This window comes from Xyrauchen texanus, chromosome 46 (genome assembly GCF_025860055.1).
Source record: "Xyrauchen texanus isolate HMW12.3.18 chromosome 46, RBS_HiC_50CHRs, whole genome shotgun sequence".
NCBI classification, from domain to species: domain Eukaryota; kingdom Metazoa; phylum Chordata; class Actinopteri; order Cypriniformes; family Catostomidae; genus Xyrauchen; species Xyrauchen texanus.
Window position 1 is genome coordinate 20,370,149 of NC_068321.1, and position 26,072 is coordinate 20,396,220.

Below are 26,072 nucleotides of genomic sequence, written 5' to 3' on the forward strand. Positions count from 1 at the left end.
AAAAATGATTAAACAGTCAATAGTTGGGTTAAATATAATATTTTCTGTTTAAGTTCAAACACAGCTAAGTTCTCAATCGAAAGCAACATTGTAAGACAATAAAAAGGCTGAAGGGGTTTCAATGTTTGAAATTAGGTGTTAAAGCTTCGATATAAATCAAATTACAGACAAACCTTCAATAGATGCCTCCTTGGATTTAAATACTCAAATATTACTTCAAGACACAGAAAGGTGAAATATGCAATTTTTTAGGTTTTTAGATATTACACTATGCAATTTTGAACATTGCTTTGGTAATTACATGAGTCGGCTCTGCTCTTCTGCATGGATGGATCTGATGGTTTGAGGCTTACCGATGTACACTTTCTTATAACTAAACAAAACATAAAAATTACCACACTGATCATAAAGTGAAAAAAAATACCTATCTTAAGAGATAGTCTCTATTTGGCTAAAAAAGATAGATAAAGATGTAGCTAGTTCACCAATCCATAAAGATTTTATTTTCCACTGTCCTTCTTCGAAAATGAAATCAAGCACTGCAGTACCACAACCAATAATAAAATGCCCCCATTAGAGTGGCTAATGCTATCTAACTACCGTGCTAATGTTAGCTACCAAGCTAACTATCAGTCTAATTTCTTACCTGTCGAGCTAAAAACAAAAGCCATCTCTGGGACTGTTTTAAGTCCTTTCAGATCTCGGAGCTGTCGCCAACTCTGAAAAGCCAAGCTTATGTTGATTCGTGTTTTATTACGGGCTCTGTCACTTTCCCATTTTGGTTTCTAGGTTTCTTTATTTTTACAACGAGTGATTTTTGAATTATCCATGGTAGGTGTTGCTCATTTGTTGTGGCTACAAGCTTTCAGCTTCAAGCTACTATCACACCTTCCACTGCACTATACACGCTCTATAGTAGCTGGACCTTCTTTTCATTTTTCACGGACATTAAGTAAACATCCACAAACAAATGACCAAAGTATGCAATTTCCTAAGAAATCCATTCCAACAGCTCTAAAATATAAATCATTATTATAGGCTTAACTTGCTCATTAATGACATTGTTAATTTCAACAACAAAAAAATTGTATACAGTGTAGCTTTAAAATACTATTAGCATTTCTGTTCGTAGCTACTATTGACAGATATCACAGAATTCAATTTGGAAGTGTGAATTTTATTTTATTTTTTTCCATGCTGTACAGTTGTGCTAGAGTACACTGTAACCAAACCATAGGAATGCTAGCTGGAAGATGCTAGCAAAGGTTAGCGTACAAGTTTCCATTACTTTTGATGCCAAGGCTTTGAGTTTAAACTGAACACCAGCTGTGCATTTTTAATCTCCTTAACAATACATTTAGATCATCGGCCTATCAGATGGTCCAAAACCAAACTGAGAAGAACAGGATGAAGCCAAAACAATATGGATTCCCACAGGAAGAGGACTCAAAATAAACGACTGAAGGTAGCGGTATGGAAGATCATGCAGCCAAAGGCTGAACTTCTGTCTTTCAGCAAAGATTGATATCTCACTTTAATCACCATTCCTGGCCCACTAAACACCCTTGATGTCAAATCTTAATTTCCTCTCTCTCAGCTTTCTATCCAAATATCATCCCACTGACACAAAACTGGGAGAAAAACAAAAAAGGTGCTAGGGAGGTGATGTCATCTTTCCAACATGAGAAAAAGACACAAACAACCACAGTGTGAGCTGCAGGGTAGCAATGTTCCCATATCTGCCCATTTTGACCCTACAAGACACAGTTCAGAAGTTGCAACTCCAACCTGCGTCACAGCCCTTAGGTACTTTCAGCGACCAGGCAGAGAAATCAGATTTACGACAGAAGGTCAGATAGAAATCATCCTTCAATTTCTGTTCAGTGGAGCCTTTCGGGAAACTACTAGCTTCCTAACTACTGAGAAAGGAGGGTGGCTGGGGCAAACACTGTGTGAATCATACAATAAGGTCCAAAATGTTAATGATTTATTTACTGGAGGGCAGGTTGGGGAAAGTAGCCAAAGAGTACTCACCACTTCGGAATTCAATATGTCTACTGAGAAGTATTTGTGTCCATCCACTGTATCCCCTGCTAAAGTGCCATCTTCTATGAGTGGGAAAAGAAGGGAAAAGACATTATTAAAGCAGATGCTGTTTTATAAAGCAGAGGAAATTTTATTTTAAGTTACATATAACTGCACTGTTATTCTTAAGTGATGGACTGATGGGTTTTTCCAATGACAGATATAATAGAATTACAGCTTACACATTTAATGAAAGCAAAAATATATATTGAGATATACTCAATTTGCTTAATTTGAAACCAGAAGAAAATATCCCATAAAGGACTTGGCAGTATACCAATCTACCTATGATTTTGTCACCCTTAAAGAATAATCCAGCTTTAGATGATGTCACTAAATTTAATGTACATAGGAATGATTATGTACAGTTTCAGAAACATTCATTGTTGTGACTTTTATTTGAAACTTCTATAAAATCAATATGTCTTCAACATTACTTATTAACTCTCTTCTGACTCACGTCCCAAGAGTGAACATTTCAGTGCAGTAGATTATTCGTTTACAGAGAAATGAGCAAATGATAAGCCAGTTAATGCTCAAAAGTCAGTTAACTTCTTACGCTTACAGCATTTGATATTGAGAAAAGGAAGCAGCTTATTCCTCCTTTCCAAATGAGGTCAGTAGCTCCATTACCGTGATATAAATAACACATACAGTGAGCAGCTATTAGTAGAACAATGCAAAATCCTCATTCATGTGGGAAAGAGCTGGGCGTCTACCTCTTAAAAAAAGTTCACAAGTCAGTATTTTGGCTGTATTTATTCTCTGTTGTGAAGACACAATGATATAACTGGGGTGCCACAGTATGCTGTAAATACATTTTACCCTTCACAAATACTGCCTATTAACTTGGTTACCTGAATGACAAAGAAGGCTTTTCCCATCCCGATGGAGGCCTAATCCCCTGATTGCTCAAAATAAATTAGCTTCGTTTCAACTGACATAACTCATATAAAACTGTGCCTGAACTCTACTAAAAATAACATCATAGACAAAAACTGAACAAATATTGACCTAAATTATAACTCTTCATTATGACTATAGAATATAAAATCACATTGTAAACACAATTGTATTACTACATACAATAGTATGTCTATGAATATAATAGTGTAATAAATTTGTCTCAGCTATGAATAGTCTGAATGGAATTACATGACAAATAAGCTCTTATTAGCAGCAACACAAGATTCCAGAGAAATTCAAGCAGCTGTCCCTTGTTCATAGGATGACCGTTAGAAAGCAGAAAGCATAGCGTTCTACAGAGAACAATGGTATGGGCTCCATTTTCAAATTCAATAACAACAATGAAGACACCTTTGGCATCAACTTCAGCTTGATCCCTCAGGACTTAAATATCATAACCTTGTCCAAAACTAATCAAGTTTGTTATTTTAGGATGGCATGCACCAATATGGTAAACAAAATGCCTTACCTGTCATTGGTTTTACATGTGGTTCTTCAGTATGCTGCTCAACTGTTTCTTTTTGCTCCATTGAACAGTCTTGAGTATTTTCGTGTAATCCATTTAGACTATCAGCGGTGTCTGAAGGTTGTGATTCCACAGACAAACCATTGTCTACATCCACAGCGGAAGTGTGTTCCAAATCCTGGGGCAATCCACTATTAATATCCATAAGGGAAGTGACCTCAATACTTGAGGATGATGCATTGAGAGAGGCAGATATGGAGTTCTCTAACTCCAAAGATGAACCACCGGTGGTCTCTATTGATGAGGCCACCCCATCTTCTGTGACAGCGGTCTCCCTCATATCGGTAGGGGGGTCAACACATGTTTCCCAACCAGAGATCCTACCCTCATTAGTCCATGGAATTTTGCAAGGTCTACCATCTCTGCTTTCTGTTGAAGCACAAGAAAAATCTTCAATTAGGTAATCCGAACATCCTGTGGTAGGGTTAGATAGTGTGTTCACACTCTCCTTGGAGGATTCTGGATATTCGGTCTGTGCTGTGGATTCTGCGTTGTCATTGTGTGTGATTTTCGACTGATCAGGGAGATCGCTGATTGTTTCCTGTGAAGTGGAGTCATTTTTCTTTTCTTGCAGCAGTTCCTCCTGAGCTATATAATTTTGTTCATGTTGCCCTTTCAATGCAGAAACTTTGGATGCTGGAATTGATGATTCACCTGGGGCATCTCCAGAATGTTCCTCAAGAACCAGTCTTGATGAAAAGTCTGACAAAACTGTTTTAGGCATCTCTTCATTATCTAACTCTGTTTCTATGATAATGTTCTCACTAGAAAGTTCAGAAAACAGTATTGTAGACACATCCTGTTGCACATCACTTTTAATCAAGGATTTGGAGTCAACATGGAAAGAAGAGTCATCAGAGGGTTTTGATTTTTCATCCAATTCCGAGTCAGTAATGTCCTCTGTAATTGATATCTCACCGGAAGCCCCTTTAATGATCTTTTCAGGGTTCTGCATCGTCTCACTAGGGGCTCCTACTGATTTCCTTTCCTCAGACCCTTCATTCTGACAAGGCAATACCTCCACATTGATGCCATCGGAACCCCCTTCTTTCTCATAGATGACACAGGAGTCAATTAACAAAACCTCCTGACATTCGGATACAGTTTCTGAAGATGACGTGACATTGTGAGATTGTTGTGAACCCTCTGTATACTGAAACAAAGGCTCCACAGTTTGTTCCTCAAGAAATGTCTCGGGAACAGGAGAAAGTCCTTGGCGGAGCTTATGAATAGGTCCTGGTGCCATGTTTGGACGAAGACTTACAGAATCCAAAAGTTCACCCTCTGAAATGTTAAATCCAGAGTTCTGCTTTATACTAATGTCACCAGCTATCAGACCAGAAACTGACTCAGTCTTGCCTTTGGTGTTCTCGCTGAGATTTCCTGTCTCTGTCTCCATGCAAACATGTGGCTCATCACCACCATCACAAATAACAGATTCACTGTTTCGTACAGACGAGACAACCTCAGAATTCACCTCAATTACAGTAACTTTAGATTCATCTGTTCCCACAGAGGCATCAGCAGCCAGCTTGAACTCGATCTCATCGTTATTCTGACCGTTAATCTCCGAATCATGGCAAGAAAGTCCTGGGGAGTTTGAGCCTATTTCCTGGCTGCTGCTCGACTCCTTTTCCCTTTCCTCTGGTAAGTCCCCTCTCGAAAAAATATCTGTACTCCCCTCATTATCCTCCTCTATTTGTGAAGGTTGACTCGTTTCCGTTGGGAGGCGATCCTGAGACTGTGTATGGCCCATGTCTTGGACCTCTGGGTTGCCAGATTGAGCTTTATTGTCTGTTTCAGTCTCTGAACCCTGATGGCAAGCCTCTAACTCTTCTTGGTTCCCCTTATCAGCCCCCTGCTTGGCACTGATTACGCAGAGCTCTCTATCAGCTTCCTCCCACTGGTTTCCACAGGAAGGGGCACTGAAAGCCACAGAATCACCCTTTGCCCACAACTCCGCACAGTCAGCCTTATCTGATGGCTTCCCAATATCCTCTATAGCCAGGCTGTCAGGCTCCACCTCCCCGTCCTGTGATTTGACATGGTCTCTGGTCCCGTTCTGAAAAGGGCACAATTCATCTTCTACGACAGAGCTGCTTAAAACTAATTCACAGGTTTGTTGTTGTTGTTCAACCGTGGATTCCTGATGCTCAAAGTCCAATGAGTTGGACTCAGCAGGCTCTGTACCATCACTTGACTCTCTTTTAAGAATCAAAAGGGTTGGACTGCATTGTATTGGAGGATCTTCCTGAATCAACAAAGATCAAAAACAGCTATTAAATAAAGCAGCATGCATCATAGAGTCCTCATTAAAACTGACATTTAACATTCACCCAGAGAGAGCGGAAGAAGGGTGTTGCTTTAAGAGAACAGAAGAGAGAGACAGAGAAGAAACAGTCTAGTCAGTGATCTGCTTTTAGATATTTCCTCTAGTCATATATAGCTACCTCCTGCAGAGTTTTAGCACAAAAGCAAGCATCCTTTCTGAGCGCACAGAGCTGGAAATCCTAAAGTGGCAGAGTGAGAAAATGAATCCAAGCTACTGCCACAGATACCTCCAAAATATGTGGCAATGACTCACCTTGTTCATCTGATGTGACTGAATAAGGTGTTGGAGGTCATCCACATCACGACGCAGACTAGGTGGGGGACTCCCTGGCACGTCCTCCAGTGTAAGGGTGTAGGTGTTTAGCTTAGGGTGGTGTCGCAGAACTCTCTCTCCTGGGTAACGCCACTTGGATGTCTTTGTCTCTAACTCTGGCAAGTTCTCAACCCTGCCCAAACACAAACATAGCAAACTTTGAGAACGCCCCGTCTTGAGGCTATGAATCAGCAGGGATACACCCAGCACACCTACTGAGGATGTGAGGAAATTCAGAATAATGATTCTGTCTTGAGCCATTGAACACAGAGGATACCATGCATGAAAAAATCACTCGCTCATCCATTAAACAACTTGACTTAGTTTAAAACAGGTTTGTATCTGTCATACGAGACACTGAGCTCAGAGAACAGGAATTTCAATGTTGCTTTAGACAAAGATAGAACAAAATAGACCAACTTTGCTAAACCTGTTCTGAGTTTTCTCTGTCTCTACTTTATCTTAGTTTGTGTGGTATTTTAAATATTGCACATTGTATTGTATATTGCATTGTTCAGTGTATGGATCCTCTTCACAGACTGTAATGACATTTTTCGCAGAGTATATCTACAGAAGCTTATAACTTTTAGCTATTTTCAATATTTTATGTCTAAATTTATTTTAAAATTGTAAAATTAAACTGTGTTAATTACCCTGGCATTAGGTTAAAGAAATTCTCTCTCTCGTCTGAATGCCATAATCCATTGTTTTTCTTTTAGAGTACTCTATTCTATATTACATTTAAGGAACTTAAATCAAAGTTCCTCGTGGCAGCTACAGCATGTCAAAAAGCTGTCAATAGAATCACAGTGGGAAGAAGTTTGTAGTGTACAGTTGTAATGCGTGTTGACATTACAAGTACTGATACATTACTAACGTGGAATCACCTTTGTCAGTCCCTGACACTTATGGAAAGCACATTGAGGATGAAGTCATACCACTTGTGTCAAGATAGAAAGAAGATCCACAGAGCTACAGGCTTTCAAAAGATAAAATGTGTATGTGTGTAAGATTGTCCCCAGGGAGGATACATTGGTGAGAACGGGGACTGTTTTCATCTGCTCTGTATCTAAGGTCCAAAAGGGTATCCATAGCAACCTGGTGACATCACTCACAGGAAACTAAAGAGTGCAGAGTGAAAAAGAGAAGCTCTTAAGTTCTTGTGGACATGAGTGGAATATTTTATGCAGACTGAGCATTATCCAGTTGATAAATCTTTCAATAATAAATACAATCATGACTACACAAGGGAACCCAGTGCATTTTTCAATTTTTCGAATGTATTTTTATTTTTATTTAGGCCTTTGTGCTATGCTTGCTATTAGATGGCTTATTACAGCCATGATACAGGACTTTATTAGCTCTAGAAAAACATGGTCTGCGCATGCACTCCCCATAAGTGGGTTGATTAATTGTCTTTTGGTCTAATCCAGCCCACAATTAAAATGTTTTATTTTTTTTAAATTGCTCTACATTATCATTATCGTGTAGTTATTGAAATAATTAAATTATTTTTGAACAATTATGTGTGTGTGTGTGTGTGTGTGTGTGTGTGTGTGTGTGTGTGTGTGTGTGTGTGTGTGTGTGTGAGAGAGAGTGAGTGTGTATATACATATATTTGTATAGGGAGACTGGGCCTAATTTTCCCATAGGGAAGTTAGCACAAGGGTTATACATTTACTTATTTACCCTTGTGTTGTATTTGTTAGTGCGAAAACCTTTTGTGTTCCTAGTCAAATATGACCAGCCAACTAAGATTGTTAATATATTTCTAATATTGCATATATCATATCAAGATATTGCATTAGATCTTTTGTCAACTTTCTTTTTTCTTTTTTTTTGCAGTGGACAGTTGTAATGTGTGTTGACATTACAAGTACTGATACATTACTAAGGTGGAATCACCTTTGTCAGTCCCTGACACTTACGGAAAGCACATCGAGGTTGAAGTCATGCCACTTCTGTCAAGATAGAATGAAGATCCAGAAAGCTACAGGCTTTCAAAAGATAAAATGTGTATGTGTGTGTGGGCGGCTCAGAGATTGTCCCCAGGGAGGATGCATTGGTGAGAACGGGGACTGTTTTCATCTGCTCTGTATCTAAGGTCCAAAAGGGTATCCATAGCAACCTGGTGACATTACTCACAGGAAACTAAAGAGTGCAGAGTGAAAAGAAGAAGCTCTTAAGGTCTTGCAGACATGAATGCAATATTTTAGGCAGCCTGAGCATTATCCAGTTGAGAGACAAAGTGAACTCTTAGATACTAGAGAGCTGATAAATCTTTCAATAATAAATACAATCATGACTACACAAGGGAGTAGACTACACAAGACTATTGGCAGACTATCCCAATTCAAATGAGCCCAAACACAACATATGATAATTAGATCTTGAAATATTCCTCAATGAGTGTACATTGAAAGATTATGCACAAAAGAGTGCTCATCTAAAGGATTGGGATGTTCCAAACACTTAACATTTCTGTATTTTGTAGTTTAATGGCTCTAATCCATTCATTTTCAATGGCCGGTCATTTTTGACCGGGAACACAGCAGATGTAACCAAGTGAAATAAAACAAAATAATAGTAAAGAAAATCACCAAATTATTTTTGGTGTGTGTTTTCAGATACCATGTGTGAACAAATTCTAGGAGTGTTATTACTATTAGATAAATAAAAAATATAATTCTTAAAAAAAAAAAAATCCAGTCCAGGTAAAAATGACCGGAACACAACATAAGGATTAAAGTCTAATTATACAAATTCTTAATCTCTAGCATGTTTTATAATGGTTTCAAACGCCAACTCCAAAACCCTCTTAAATTACAATATGTTTTGTGAATTCTATCAGTGATTATCACATGAATGTTCACATGAAACCTATACTGCATGCCACTGGATTAATGGCAGGTTCCATTGTGACCGCTAACCCCTTGTGGACAAAAAGGTCAAAGACAACATGTGTTCAGTGAACTTTACCTTTTTTCCTGGGCAATAATGAAAATATTGAATTGCATTTTTGTAGCCAAGACTTCATGAATGTGGCTAAACAGATTTATGATTTTTAAAAATCCACCCAATCTGAGAACTATTTACAGGAGTATAAAGTGTAAAAACTAGCTCTGGTCAAACCAAGGACTATTTAGAGTGTAATTAGTGTGTAATAGACAATGTCTTGGTTCTCTGGACATTGATATTTTGTTATTTAGCTTTAATGTAATTGATGAATTCAAGAATATGCATTAAAAGTCTTATAATGTTAGCAAAACAGTATAGCAAAATGATTACTTTGCGGCCTCTCTTTGAAAATGTAACTGTATTGCAAATTCAGGGGCATATATAATTTGATAATGACTTCGATAAGGTAAATAGTATTTGTTGCTTTAAAACTTGGTATCTTAATCCAAAAGAACTATGCATAGGCACTTACTTTTGGAGTTGCCACCCCTCAGAGTCCACAACATTCAAACACCTTGCCACCCCATTCATAATTTTCTTTGAAAACCCCAGATGGTCACTCTTTTATAACTGAGTTGTATTTTATTGTTTTATATTATCTTATAAAGTAGTTCTAATCTAAAAATCTAGCCTTAAGTTTGAGGAATAATAATAATAATCATAATAATAATAATATAAAAAAAAAAAAAAAAAACACAATGCCATAACAGAAGTGCATCCAAGCATAGTAGAGAAACCACCAACGAAATACCCAAAGCTTTTGATGGAAGATTTGAGGCAATCTATAAGAATGTGCTGTGGTTTAGTAAAATTGTTTTAAATGAGGCACTAAACCAGGGCACTTAACGGCCTTCAGTAACAAACCCTTCAATCCAGTGAGCACAGATCACACACTAGCTCTGGCCCTGGTCTGTCCTCTATCTATCTTTCAGCAATCATATTTCAATGACTTAACCAAAGCAGGGCAGCCAGTGACCAGTTGGACATCAGTCTGGGTGACATGGCTAACAGGAAATGGTTCTTCAAGAGTCACAGCCTACATATCTCTTAAGTTTTTCAAATGGACAGCAAATGCAGTGTTTGTGAAAATGCACCCTTAATATAAATCTATAAAAAGACTAAGTTACAGCGATTTTATGACAGTTAAGCTCAAAACTCAGTGCCACAATACTACGGTGTCGTGGGTGGTTGCCAGGGCATTCCTATGTGCTTGCCAAGTTGTTCTGGGTGGTTTTTCCACACATTGCCATGTTGTTCCTAGGGTGGTCTTTAGGGTGAAGATGACATTCTGGTCCCTACAATGTAAGTCTATGATTTTCAGGGGTGAGAACCCTGCTCCTGGAAGGTCACTGTACTGCAGAGTTTAGCTCCAACCCTAATCAAACACACCTGCCCTTAATTATTTCAAGTAATCCTGGAGACCATGATTACCTCATGTTTATCTTTTTAGGGTTGGAGCTAAATTCTGCTAAACCCGGGATAAGGACTGGCTCCCCGCTTCGATAGTCCCTCCCCCGCAACTGCAGGACCAATGAGTTACGACTTTTACTTCCTCTAGATAGTTAAAGTTTGATCGTCTTCTCAGCGCTCCACCAAGGCCCGCGAGGAGCCCCGGCGGGGCCGATCCGAGGACCTCACTAAACCATCCAATCAGTAGTAGCGACGGGTGGTGTGTATAAAGGGCAGGGACTTAATCAATGCAAGCTTATGATCCGCGCTTACTGGGAATTTGCGAGGAGCGCCAGGCACTTGACGCGAGAACCAAGAGCTCTCCAGGAACGGAGATCCCCACCATTGCGAAAGTGAAGATTCAAAGTCTGATCCCTTAGAAAAGTAATAGCACACCTCTCCAAAGCAAGCCACATGATTTTAGGCATCATTCCTGTCTGTAGCGCAAACAGTGCCAGATTAGTTAAGTGCCAAAGTTTATTATTAAGGTTTTGGAAAAACCCTAACCCTCAGACATATCAAATATTGGAACAAAATAAGAATTGGAGCAAAAAGAGCATTGTGGCACTATGCAATGCCTTCTCCCAGACAGATCTAAAAAATGCACTTGTGAAAAGGTGACACTTGTTTGATGTATACATAAGTCTGTCACTATTTTATAATAGTCATGCAGGGGAACGTATGGAAACAGTCCCATTCAGGGTTGCCAGTCACAGAAAGTGAGAGCACTGGCTGGAAGAAGCTGATAAAGGTAAACGTCTCTGCTACATATTCAGGTAGAGCCATTTTACTGAGCAAATCTCGAGACAGGATCTTGCTGGTATGAAACAGGTTAAGCAAACTGCATGCAAACTAGCTTGCTTTGAAAAGGAAGACTGGAAAAGCATTTGTGGTTTTAACTGTTTACAAAGCGTTCAGAGCCACATGGCCTGTCCTTGTGCAGTGCTCTTATCTCTACCCCACCCCCGCATTTCAACAAACTCTGTTCTATAGCAATTACCACTAAATATCAGCGTTCTCATAGAAAACATTTTGCTGTAATATAATCCATTGGTCTATTCATCCAAATATGACAAAAATGTATGAGATTAAAAGGTAACAGAATTTTTTGTATGTTAAATACTTTCTACTTTCTCCTATCCAGCTTAATATGAGGGGACAATTACAGTACAAGTAAGCCATTTGTGCATTGATTTCTCCAAAACGTGTTAAATTATGGCTCAATGATACTATCAAAACTAGGGCTGTGAATCGATTAAAGCATTTAACTAATTGGTTTTCAGTGACTAATCACAATTAATCATGGTACATGGAACATTCAAATCTAATCATAAATACAGTTACATTATACTTAAAAGTCTCAAAGAACTTGCAAGAAATTGGTTATCCATCATTTATTTTAATTATTTAAATATAAACATGTTAAAATGTTCAGTTAATAAGACATATTTTTAGATGTATAAATCTTTGATTCAAGTATACAGTATGCATGCATGCCATAAAGTCAATGAATATGCTGTAATTAAAAGTTGGGCAAAATCTTCTGGTGTTTTCCAATGGACATTTTTTTAATAATAGGATAAAATGGGCAGAATCAATTCATAAGTTTTATTGGCAAGATAAACTTAAAGGATTAGAAAATAAAGAAAATTCTCATGATTTACTCATCTTTAAGCCATCCTAGATGTGTATGTCTTTCCTACTTCAACAGAACAGAAATTAAGATTTTTATAAGCACATTACAGCCATGTATGTACATACAATGCAAGTGAATGGGTGCCATCAGGCTGCTGGATGTCTGCCGGTCCAAAAGGCAAATTTAGGAAGCATAAAAGTAATCCTCTCAACTCTAGTCGATCAATTAATGTCTTCTGAAGCAAATCACTAGGTTTATATAAGAAACAAATCGATAATTAAAACGTTTTTAAATTTAAATCATTGACCAGCGCTGGGATGCTGTTTGAAATCGCCTAAATTGCGTGACGTTCGTTATTCTGTAAATAAAACGTAATATTCTGACTTCTCGCATGAAGGCGCCATCAACGCAACACTTCCATGATGCATCGACTGATAACAAGAAGCATTCTTTAAGTTAATAAAGTTTTAATTATCGATTTATTTTTTACACAAACATGCCTTTTGGACCGTCAAACAGTCAACAGCCTGATGGCCCTCAATCACTTGAATTGTATGTACATACAGAGCTGAAATAAGCTTATAAAAATCTTCATTTCAGTTCTGCTGAAGACATTCACATCTAGGATGGCTTAAAGGTGAGTAATTCATGAGAGAATTAAAATTTTTGGGTGAAATATTCCTTTAAGTGTACATTTCCAATGGATTATTAAACACTATTAATGCGGGTATAAAAGGCTCAATTTTAATTTGTTGAAGATTAAAACCTCTGACTGCCATCAAGTCTCTAGGCACATGCTGGGTCTCTCTCACGTGGTTTCAATTTTGACATTGTTGAGTGAGCATTTTAGGGCGATACAAAAAAATACATCAGCTTGCCCGTATCTCTTCCACACCTGGCTCACGACTGGCGGGTGAAGTCTCCTTTCTGGGATTATGTCCAAGACATGCGTCACACGTAATGAATAAGCATGCACTGCTCCACACAATCGGTTTCTGTGCAAGGATGTGCAGTCGAGTCAAGAGTGTACCTTCTCGAAATGTTTATATGCCAATTTTAGCTACTGAAAGTGGGGAAAAACAGACACTGCATTTTAATGCGTGCAGTCAATTATTGATTGCAGAAATGCACCTGTTAAATTTCCCAGCCCAAATCAAAACATTATCTATGTTTGAGCATCCCAACATGCCTGACATAGCAAAACTGTCTTGACCAATTGCACAAGTTTCGTGCAGGATGATGTTTTTTGACCAATCGAAGATGAAAGAAGTGTTCAGGAAAACAGTTTGTAAACAGTAATTTTTGTTATTCTGTTTGCTGACATCAGGCGCAGTAAAATTACGCAAATCTACTGTGGGGTACAATCGATTAGGCTGTTTAAGGGATTTCAAAGGTCGCAATGTGCTTCAAAGCAGCCTGTCTGATAAAGTCAGCCACCTACAACAACCCGTTTTAATTGTATTAATATTGTTACAATTGATCACTTGTAAGGACTAAATGAGGACAATCATGTTGAATAGATCAGCAGATAATTTTCTTGTTTGTATAACCTACAATTGTTACAAAATGGTTATGTCAGTGGGACAAAGCATGTCAGTGGGGTGTCAGAACTTACTCTGTTAGAAGCTTCTGGAGTTGAAAGTCGCCTCTCTTCTGGGCGACCTTGGCCGGCGTACAACCCTGTTTGTTAGGGAGTCGTAGAGCCTCTCTTCCACCGGGTTGCTGGAGGAGAAAGTGTGCTACCTTGCGTAGCCCACGTTCTGCCGCAAAGTGCAGAAGGGTGTCTTGAGGACCAGGTTCTATAAAAAAGTCAAATACAATCCAGTTAATTATCAGGTTCTCCAATGTTCAAACATATCACAAATTGTCCTTTAAACAAGCAGAAAATCATTTAGTAAATAATAAGCTGACATAATATGCTGCTTCAGAAAAGCACCACCCTCACTGCTCCAAGCGGGCTTCAGAGCTGATAGTCCCTCCCTCTGCAACTGCAGGACCAATGAGAGCAGCCAAAACCCTTGAACTAGACCCACCCCCAAATTCCCTAGAACTCTTGTCAACAGAATCTCCTGACAAACTTGTGCAAACATTATTTCAATGGATCATTTACAACGAGGACAGAGAAATCAGACCAAGTAAGGTACTGAAGTGAAAGACATGATCATATTTGAAGGAGTTTATCATAAAACGGATATTACAGAGTGCTGTTTTAGAAAGTTCTTGGAGCTTGAATGAGCCTCTCTGTGAAAGCAATAGAGACAGAGGAAGGATTGTTCTTGCTGGTTAATGAGAGGCTGAGAATGAGACTGCCCTCGTTTAATCGGCCCACTGACGATCCAACAACCAATTTGAAGCCCCGAGCAGAAAAAAGGGAACTGTGGTGTAATCTGCCACTGGAAAGAACAGCAGATCAGGATCAATAGACAGTGTTTGGAGACACCACAGACAGAAACTTAAACATGAACATGAAACTACATTGAAAATACTGGTGTCAAGTAACTTATCTATATTTGACCATTTCATCTGAAACATTGCTTTTTATTACTATGCAGTAATGATGCATGATACAGTATTCCCAGTGGCACAGTAGTAGTGGTCAATCAATATATATCTATACATAATAAAACAAATATACAGATATTATCTATTATCATCTATCTACTAATATAGAAGGTTCCAACCCTTTTTGACCAATTACCTTTTGAGTTTTATTACTGGATGGATACATAATATTCAATATGTAGAGGTCGACCGATATATCAGTTTTGCCGATTAATCGGCACCGAAAACGATTTCTGGAACTATCGGTTATCGGTAAAAATGAACTCCGATAATTTTCCACCGCTGTGTTCGGTGCTGGAGTGGCTGGGAAGGGTGCGCTGTCATTATACAGTATGAGAGTGGCCTCTAGAGGCGAACAAAAAAAAAAAAAAAATATATATATATATATATATATATATATACACACACACACACACACACATCACTGATGCCTCGTGGTGGTTGATTTGACACGTGAAACTGCATGTTGAATGCAGCGGAACTGAACAATGCAGATTTAAAACACCAACAACTAAAAGGTATGTATAGAGTACACGTTGTCATATCATTATAAAGTAATTAATTTCTTGAATAGATGCTGCATTAACCCTCAGAGCCCGACGGCATCGTCCACGACATCACACGGCACCTCCGATAAATATTTATATAATTTGATGAAAGTTTTATCGATTTTCTTACCGTTTTTTCCAGCAGAAAGCTAACGAGCTAGCCATCACGGGGGTGTCTTTGGTGTCTTTGTAGCCTTTACAGAAGGTTTTCTATCCAGCCCGGAACTTGTGCCTCTTTTCTGAGTTTTTCAGCAATAAATCCAAACACTTACATCCAAGATTTATCCACTTGATGTCCATAATTTATCAATTCTCCATCATTTTTGCCGCTAGCTCGATGATAGCTGCCATTTTGGATATCACATGATGCTTTGCGTGAGGTTGTTGACCAATGACAGGCTGATCCGTCTTCCACGTTGGTGTGCGTCATTACGCATGAACCAAGCTCTGATATTGTGGAGAGAGAAACGCACGGCAAAGTAGTTTTGAGGAGAGAGAGAGACTCGCGGCAAAGTAGTTTTGAGGAGAGAGACGACGTGGTCCTCTCTCTCTCCTCAAAGTAGTTTTGAGGAGAGAGATGCTGCTGGCATCAATAGTTTTGAGGAGAGAGAGAGCAGTCACGCTCTCGCTCTCTCTCTCTCTCTCTCTCTCTCTCTCTCTCTCTCTCTCTCTCTCTCTCCTCCCTCCTCCTCCTCTCCTCTCCCTCCTCAAAGTAGTTTTGAGGAGAGAGAGAGAGATGCGTGACAAAATAGTTTTGAGGAGAGGTAATAGTTTTGAGGTAATAGTTTTGAGGAGAGTAATAGTTTTGAGGTAATAGTTCATTGTAATAGTCATGACCAAAAAGGATCCTAGGGGCACCATCAGGTGGATCCGTGACGACCCTCTGGTTTTTGTAAAGTGGATGGACACTCGGGAAGTCTCTGTCTGCTCCACAATTCACCCGGCCTTCTCTGGCAACACAGTTCAGAGAAGGGTAAGAACTCAGGATGGAGGCTGGAACACCAAATCCATTCCATGCCCAACCCCTGTCACTGAATACAACAAGAATATGGGAGGTGTTGATCTTTCTGATCAACTCATCCAATACTACTCAGTTCACCATAAAACTATGAGATGGTACAGGACATTGTTTTTCCATTTTTTGGACATTGCTGTGACCAACAGTTACTTACTTCACAAGGAAGTTTGTGCAGAGAAGCAGCAACAGCCCATGACCCACAAGGCTTTTCTGGAGGAGCTGACAGCCCAACTCTGTGGTGTTACAGTTGCTGTTCCCCCCACCCAGCAACAAAGTGACCATGTACCTGTGCCAACATCAGACCAAACTGAAACCAGCAAGAAGGCCTCCTATGGTAGAAGGCAATGTGTGAACTGCAAGCAGACAAGGCAGGTCAAACAGGCCACCCCCTGGAAATGCAAAGCCTGTGATGTGGCCCTCTGTGTGATTGCTGATAGGAACTGTTTTGAGGCTTGGCACCAGTGAATGAGGCAAAAAACGCCTGGACTTCTTTTGGAAAAATGTAAATAGTTTTGGTTCTGTAGAAGTTACAATGTTTATTCCTGTGCTCCAGGACTCCAAAGACATGAACAAACTGTTTTCCAGAGGAAATTTGCTTAGCTTTTATTTATTTGTGTGTGATTTCAATAAATATTTGAGTGATTCAATTTCCGTTTTATTTTTTCATTTGTCTTTATGGTCCCATAACTTATTTTACATTCAGGTGACATCAATGCAACACAAATATGCTGAAAGTCCAATTTGTCTTGAAAAAAAAGAGGTGTGTCAATTGTCTGTGCACAACAGGGTTGATGTTTTACAAGCTTTTTTAGTAAATAAAACCAGACGGAAAATGAATTGTAAAAATGCCCTTAGGTCTTAAAGGGTTAATAGAGAACAGCAGTATGTTTGTAGACAAGGCTGAGAGGAGGCTAACATTAAAGCTATCCTCAAGCGGTAGGAACAATGTGACAAAAAACATGCAAGTCCTACCCAAATGTTTAAATAACATTTATTACCATCTATTTGCATTAGTTTATATCCAGTCACGTTTATGCTTTAGCCAGTTAAGTTGTATATTTAAAGGTAGTGAGAGATTTGAGAAAAATATCTTCATGCAGTCAAGAGAAATGTCTAAACAAATCAGAAACGCTTCTGTTTTAAATACAAATTTTATAATTACAGTAATACATATTTTTGTCATTTTGATGAGATAATCATCAAGTGATCGTGATCGGTGTGTGTTAAACGAGCGTAACCAAGCAAAATACAAACAAAAAAACATCACTGAATCTTATACAAGCATTAAAAAAAGCATAAGACATTGCATTTAATTTATTTGTTTGCCTAGTTTCACATTAAAGACCCCTCACCAGAAGTGAAGTGAACTTTGTCTTGGTTTTAGGGTAATAAAGAGCATTTACCTCATGCTTTTCATGAGAAGAGAAACCCAAAGGCATGTAAAAAGTGTCAAATATAAAATACAGCATAAAAAAATGCAACAACACAAATAAATAAAAAAAAATGTAAACCATCATTTAGTGGTCTCACCTCACGATGGAATTAAGTAACAATGTATCCAAACAACATGACTGGTATTGTAATACATTAGCTGGTATGGTACTTTAGGATATTATTAAAGTATTGCGACAACATAATCGACACAACACAACCTTACTAATACAATACTAAAACAACAGTCAGTCAGTAGTAACCAAAACCTACTTTGAAGTATACTACTGTTATACAGAAAGTCTGATGTCTTCACAAATACAGAGACTAGAGCAAGAACAGTGATGTCCAATTTAATAAACTTAAGAACAGACCACAAGAAACAACCAGATCAATCAACTTGCATTTTTAGAAACCATATGAAACTGATGCTAATCCACTACAGACACTCCTAAAAATAAAACGATTCCTAAAGTAAAATGGAAAGGCAGGTTGTCAATTTTGGCAATGCTTTATGAAAGAACTAATCTTTAACTAATTTGAACTAGCACTGCTTATTATTTTAGAAGTCATTCACTGTAAAGGGAATTCACTTTCACATCACATTTTTCACCATTAAGGGAGAATCCAACGCTTCATTTTCCCAAGGAGATATTACATGCCTTGCGATGCTTCCCGATACCACCAAATTCCCAGTTTGTATCTCAGACAGTACTTTGGAAAGTCACACAGTGTAAACATTCCTTTAGGTTATTGTAGATTTTAATTATTTTTATATAATGCTTGTGTGTTTAATTTCACTTAAGACTGTTGGCAGCAAATGCCAACTGATGCACTGGGCAAGACGCCTGTGTGGCTCCGGTTTCAGGGCTGGTCCATGTGCCCACGCCAGCTGTGACAAATGGCAGCGCTTGGAGTCATAACACAGCAAAGCCCTCTCTCATGACAGACAGGTCAATTCTAGGAATTCTATTTTTCTAAAACACACACAGGGCTGAAAAGGAATTTTTTCTGCCTGCCCGGCCGGGATATATGTACTTGCCCTGCTTTTCACCGGCCCCATAACAAAATATAATATTTTACCCCCCCCCAAACATATTTTTGTGTGTCAGAAAGAAATGTGTTTTAAATGTTAAAGGTGCACTCTGTGACTTAAAACTGTAAAACTACTTGAAATAGAATTAGTATTTTTATAAAATATTTGAATATTATTTTTGAAAATTATAAACGTTAAAATAAAATAATGTTAACTTGCAAGAGATGAAGACTCTTGTTGTATCAGTCTTGGAGAAAAAGCTGCTTTACTCCAAATATTAAATCGCTTTCTCCATAAACCCCTTTAAATCGAACAATTAAATGCAGGCATGACATTTTTTTTTACTATTTAATATTAACAGCTATAACTTCATATAAATACTGTCGATTTGATGCAACAACAAAAAAAACTGGTTTACTATTTTTAACTCATGATTTTAGGGTTGCAATTTTTAACCCCCCTAATTGATGTTTTCAAAACTACCACAAATCATTTTTGCAATTGTAAAAAACTATTTTAGCGAGCTTTTTTTTTTATTTTAAATCAGCAGAACATGCAACAACAATGTATAACACCGATAACACTTTACAACAAGGTTGTATTCATTAACATTAGTTAACTACATTAGTTATTACTTTTACAGCACTTATTAATTTAATTTTCTACATAAAGGCACATACGTTACATTAGTTAATGCATCATGAAATAACTAACATGAACTAACAATGAACAATTGTATTGCTATAAAACGAACATTACCAAAGATTAATAAATACTGTTCAAATACATTGCGTATTCAGTAGTTCATGTTACATAGCTAATGCATTTACTATTGCTAAAAAGTTACCAATACATAACAGAAAACCAAAAAATTTACAATACCGTTTTACAATGAATCACAGTCTTCATTTCCATGATCTCAATATCGACATGAAATACCAAGATTTTTTATTAACTTTTATTTATTTTCTCCCCTTTTCCCCCCAATTCCTAATTTAAGTCCTCATGCTGGTTTAGTGACTCACCTCAATCTGGGTGGCACAGGATGAATCTCAGTTGCCTCCGCATCTGAGAACGTCAATCCATGCATCTCATCACGTGGCTTGTTGACTGCGATAACGCGGATCAACAATCCAAGCACAACTCACCACATGCCCATCCGATAGCGAAAACCTCACATTATAAAAACCAAGGAGGTTAACCCATGTGACTCTACTCTCCCTAGCAACCGGGCCAATTTGGCCAGCGTCAATACTCGCCGAGCTTCCCATTGGTCTATACCTATTTTCAGAGGCTGCGTGAAAATGTAGAGAATTTTTTTTAATATCTATGCAAAATGGACATAACTAAAATATACCAAAATGAATCAGAATAAAATCAAGAGCTAGTGAATTGAAATCTAATCAAATCGAGAAATCTGACTAGATAAGCCCTATTTGCAACAATATTACAATGTAGTGACAATGCTGTACAAGCTTGATAAGGGTAACAGGCAAGCGGGCCATTCTTATTGTTTAGTCCTGATACATGATTCACCTCAAGGTCTCCCGATTCTTTAAAAACAGAGAACCTTCATGTTGCCTTTTGACTTTTAAAACCATAAAAGACATAAAAGAAATGCTATTTCTAATATGGAAATGTCTACAGTACCTTAATACAAAAATATTTACCAACGTGTGCTCAGGTACAAGATAAATCTCACTATTGTCTTCTCCCTTTCTGGTAAAAGTGCTATTTCAATGTGCATGAATAGGAAATGGTGCTTTCAGATTCTTGACTAAACGAGTTATTTAAGGCCAAAGCTGTTTATAAGAGATAAGCTGTGCTTAATGTTGTCATATAGCTTGTTTAGCCTTTGTTAGCTCTTATCTCCCGCTGCCTACGGACCAAATCTCGTCACACCTGCTCTAACACTGGTGCTTAACTTAGACCCAGGTTAGACCTGCGATTTAGATGCATCTCGGATGAACCAATCCCTAGTGGTCCAATCACAGGTGATTAATGGGTTCCAACACATTTTGTGAATGGATCTCTCAAACAGTAAAAAAAAACATGTAAACATCGCATTTATATTGCAAATGCTAATCCATCCCTGACAACAGCGACGGACTGCCTGCTAACCTCTCAATCATCCTCTGCAATAAAACACATTTTTTGAGTTCAGTGCAAGTTAAGCTCAATCGATAGCATTTGTGTAATACAGGTGATTACCACAAAAATTATTTGAAAGAATCTCGTTAAAAAAAATAAAGCAAAAAAAGCAAAAATCGTGGTTGCTTTAAGTCACTTACAATGAAAGTGAATCAGGCTAGTCCATTAACATTAAAACACACAACTTTTCAAATGTATAGCCAAACGATGTAAACATTATATGTGTCAACATGATTTTAGTGTGATAAAATCGCTTACTGACTTTATTTGTGTAAAGTTATATCTAATAAAATAACTTTGTTGTCATGATGACTTAACACCCGTAAACACTTTTGACAGATCTTTAGTTCTCTCTGGAGGAGGAACAGAAGCCGGGTGAACAATCCACATCTTTATTTTTACATTTTCCAGTGTCACACAACAATTTGTTTTTCAGCACAACATGAATGAACACACAGAACACTCTGCTGCATGTTTATCTCTTTCTCTCCTCCAGCGGTCTGGACACCCTTTTTATATCCCTCGCCAGCTCTCACTGTAACACAACAGCTGTTAGAGATCATTTCCCACAGGTGTCAATCCTTACCATTTTTCCTCTCCCGGCCTTGCTATCCACAGACATCGCTCGGCCACGGCTACATCACCACAATCCTGTAATATGGTAAATCCCTGATTTTATCACTCTAAAATCAAGCTAGCATGTATAATGTTTATGTCTTGTGGCTATACTGTTAAAAAGAGTATGTTTTTAAGCATTTATGGACTGGTGCCATGTAACCAAGATTTTTTTGCTTTTGTTAATAAATGAGAGATGAGATGGTAATCAACATTATGCCACAAATGCCATCAACTGATCTTAACTTGTTTTGAACACAGAATATTCCTTCCCTTTGTCAGTTACATGCAGCTTAAAAAGTAACCATTTGATCAAGAATTTGGAAAAGGATTTTAATATCAGGTGTGAACAGCGCCTCGGAAGTTAAGCAGAAGTCACATGAGAGCTGTGAATCAGTACTCGCAGCTAGCTAGCGGTTGCGTCAGCTGCTCTGATGAATGATTTACCAAAATGCAATGGTTGTCATTAAAAAGGCAGATAGGCCGGATCCACGCAGTCTTCCAAGCACACTTAATATGCACCAGCTCATATTTCTGCTGTGGATTACAGATGAGGAGGATGTGGCCAGGCCCAAAGACCTCAGTCTGCAGGGAACACAGGCATTTGGGCTGGTCTGGAAAGTGATCCACAAGGCCCCGTTTTGTCGTTTACTCCTGCAATTACCTTTTTGCGTTATTCAAATATCTTTTCAGCAATCATTTGCTTGCTTTTACTAAGGTTGATAAACATAATTTCACTCCTCTGAAAGTTTATTTTCAGTTCCCCTTTCAGTTCCTGTCTAGTTGAGAGGCAGCAACATGGACACAATAAAATGGTGTTTGTAGCGGGACATGTTTGTTGTGTGCACATCCTCTGAAAACACTGGTCAATGTACATGGTCACAAAGTCATTTCCAGACAATGTGCAACACAAAGCATGTGTGTATATGCAGTATTTAGATGCGTTGGTGTGCAAATATGTTAAGGAACATACATTTTAGTGCTTGCGCAACACTTTTACTGAAATTCTTTCAATTAACTAAAGTGTCGGTACCCAATCTGGCTCCTTTCCGCATTATTACTAAGAAAGAAAAATTGGCTTTGCCCTGGTCCTTCAAACCAGCTATTGTTAAACCAGCACCAGCAATGTCAGTAGCAATGTGGCTTCTGGATAATGTCCTCACTAAGTATAGTTTTCAAAGCAACAATTAAAAACACTAAAATGAATCTAAATGGCTCCCATTAAAATCACTTTAAGCATCCGAATAATGTAGCACATCACAACACAACTCAACAAGTTGACGGACACCTCCGTTCTAATTTTTGTCTGACTGGATGGAAAACAATTATTTTATTTAAAACTATAATATTTGTCAACTGATTGCTATGCATTTTATTCTACATATATTTGAAATCCAAATCCAGCTTTTGATGAAAAAATAAAGAACTAAATTGACTACCGTGTTAAAATATGCCTTTAAAAGTAATATTCTTGGTTTAATACAAGTTAAGATCAATCAACAGCACTTATGGCATAATATTTATTACCACTAAAAATAATTTTGACTTCCCCTCCTTTTCTTTAAAAATTGGAAAAAATCTGGTTCCAGTGAGGAATTTACATTGAAAGTGAATCCTTAAATGCTAAAATTCTAACCATTTCAAATTTATTGCAACAAGTCATAAACAATATGCGTGGTAACATGATTTTAGTATGATAAAACTGCTTGCTAACCTTTTCTGTTTTAGTAATAGCCAATTTTACAACTTTGTTGCCATGACAATGTTATGTCAACAAACCCTAAAATGACTTTTTAAACCACTTTGCAGCTCAAATAAAACATTATTTTTAAAGATTTTTTGTAAAGAATAATTTAAGTGCTTTTATAACATTATAAGCTTCACATTTCTGCCTTTAACCCCTCCAAATATTCCTTTAAAACAATGAGTACATTTGTAATCAAAAGCTGTAATGCTCTATGTTTGCTTGTGAGTAGGTAATGTAGTATTGTAGTCAGTTCATCGTTTGGCTCGAGTCAGTTGCAATGGGGTAAAGCGCTTAGAGAGGTTTACATATCCCCCAGCTGACGCCCAGCAACAAAAAAATTGGAATCAGAGAGCAGAAAGAACACCGCAAGAACAAGAACTCACCAAAATTCAAATGAAATAAGATTTCAAGTCAGTGACAACCAGAGTTCCTGCCATTTATCACAGGCATCTACGGTCAGCTTTGAAACGGGTCTACGGCCTGACTTAATGGGTTACATAAATGTGCTGTGCCAAAAAGAGCACTTTATTAGGGTGGGAATGTTTGCTTTTAGATTATCTGAAAATGCCGTTCCAGACTTGATATGGTGACAAGGAGGAGGAAAATAAGGCTAGAATGTGATCACAGTATGATACACACAACCTAAAATGCAAAATACACATGTGGGTTCAGGGCTAGGCTTAAAGGTCTCTCCTGAAGATACAGAGTTCACAGTGTAGGCTTTGTCCTCAACTTTACTGAACAGATGTTAATAGCATGTTCCAAAATCCTTGGTCCAACCCACATTTCCAAACCACGCAAACAAAGAAAAAAAAAAAGATTAGATTATTGGGGGTGGCTGCTTCCCTGATGAAAGTGTTTTCTTTTCCAAGCACCATTTGTTTAGAAAGCAGTCATAAGATACTCTTATCTGGTTTGCCTTGACCAGCTGAAAAGAGTGTGAAACCCCTATCAAATCTGCAAACCAGAGCAATCAGAAGTGCAAGACTTTATACAAAACAGAGCTTACTCACCTATTCCCAAGCTTGTTTGAGTGCCTGTGTCTATAGGAAAGTCTGTGCACAGCAAATTCCAGCCTGGGGGCAATGGGAGGTGTCTTAGGGCGAGGGCCAAAGTGTCATCCAATCTCTCGCACTCTTTCAGGGGGATCTGACACTCGTCCAGTAGCAGTGCCCCTTCAGTCTTCCCAACTGCACTGACCAAGAACTGGGCCATATCCAGGGCGAGGTCCTGCACAAACTGGAAGCGCTCCTCTGCCACGGGGTCCACTGACCCCCCGGGCCGTGCCTGGCACAGGGTGACCTGCACGGTTTCGCTGCGATCATGAGCTGTTGGGAGACAACAGATGAAAGGTGACTGGAAATAAATGAAATATACAAAGATCAAATCACTAAACCAAGTTCAATCTCCAGTCAACATACTCTTTCAAATATTTTTACCACCACTAAGATCTCCAGGGAATATCTGGATAACCAGACGGATGTCTCTTTCAACAAAAAAATCAATCATGTCTAAACTAACCCCTGACAAACAGCCATTTTAAATTAAACAAGCAGGCCTCCTTTAAATCAGCTTTACACTGATAAAAAGGATATGTAGCTACATATATAGTATTTTGGCAGCCAATCGTTCCCAGATGAGAGTCTGACTGCCTACAGTTGAGCTAAGATAGATATAATCACTAAGAATTGTTGTTGTATTAAAAGCATTTATTTCCATGACTAAAAAGCAAAACTACCGGAGAGAGAGGTGACAAACTATAGAAGCAATATTTATAAAGAATTAGACCTTTACCGTGAGGGCTCCCAGAAGGCCTGTCTCAATTCAATACAGTCGTGAGATGTCATTGCTAAAACACATTGCAAGGACAGACACTCCAGAAAACTCAGTGTAGATAAAACACTTCTACACTCACCAGATTTGTTTGACCAAAACATCTCAGTGGGGCATCTCTCTGGGTTCAAAGCATTTGAACCATTTTGGCTAATAAGGACATCTTTTCAACAAAATGTTTAGAATAAATCAGAAGTGTGGACCTCCAGCAGAGAGAGAGAGGGTTGAAAGTAGGGCTGGGTGATATAGCTAAAATATACTATATGTACACATACACACATATATACATAAATATATACACTCACCAACCACTTTATTAGGTACATCTGTAGACCAACTTATTCATGTGGCAGCAGTGCAATGCACAAAAACTAATATATATATATATATATATATATATATATATATATATATATATATATATATAATAAAATATTATTATATAAATTATTATATATATATTATATAAAAAGATTATATCTTTTCATGTGGCAAGACTGAAGAAATGACACTTTGCTACAATGTAAAGTAGTGAAGTACAGCTTGTATAACTCTAAACCATCCGCTGGCAACAAAAGTGAGTACACCCCTAAGTGAAAATGTCCAAATTGGGCCCAATTAGCCATTTTCCCTCCCCGGAAAAAACAGCAGTTTAACAGGACAGGTTCCACTTAGAACAGGCCTCGCCATAAAAGTTGAGTGCACGTTCTCAGCGTCATATCCAGAGGTTGTTTTTGGGAAATAGACGTATGAGTGTTGCCAGCATTGCTGCAGAGGTTGAAGGGGTGGGGGACACTGCATCAAATTGGTCTGCATGGCTGTCGTCCCAGAAGGAAGCCTCTTCTAAAGATGATGCACAAGAAAGCC

General features: G+C 38.2%; 1 protein-coding gene across 7 annotated transcripts in view; it reads right to left on the bottom strand.

Moving 5' to 3' along the window:
- The window catches only part of LOC127638266 (A-kinase anchor protein 13-like), a 147,077-nt gene that overhangs the window by 76,309 nt on the left and 44,696 nt on the right, over positions 1–26,072 (bottom strand). For all 7 annotated transcript variants that reach the window (XM_052119717.1, XM_052119721.1, XM_052119722.1 and 4 more), the window contains exons 4-8: positions 24,386–24,700; positions 13,880–14,063; positions 6,162–6,354; positions 3,521–5,828; positions 2,035–2,108 (exon numbers count right to left, since the gene is read on the bottom strand). In XM_052119717.1, the coding sequence (XP_051975677.1) occupies positions 2,035–2,108; positions 3,521–5,828; positions 6,162–6,354; positions 13,880–14,063; positions 24,386–24,700 (3,074 nt within the window). The remainder of the gene's footprint in view (positions 1–2,034; positions 2,109–3,520; positions 5,829–6,161; positions 6,355–13,879; positions 14,064–24,385; positions 24,701–26,072) is intronic.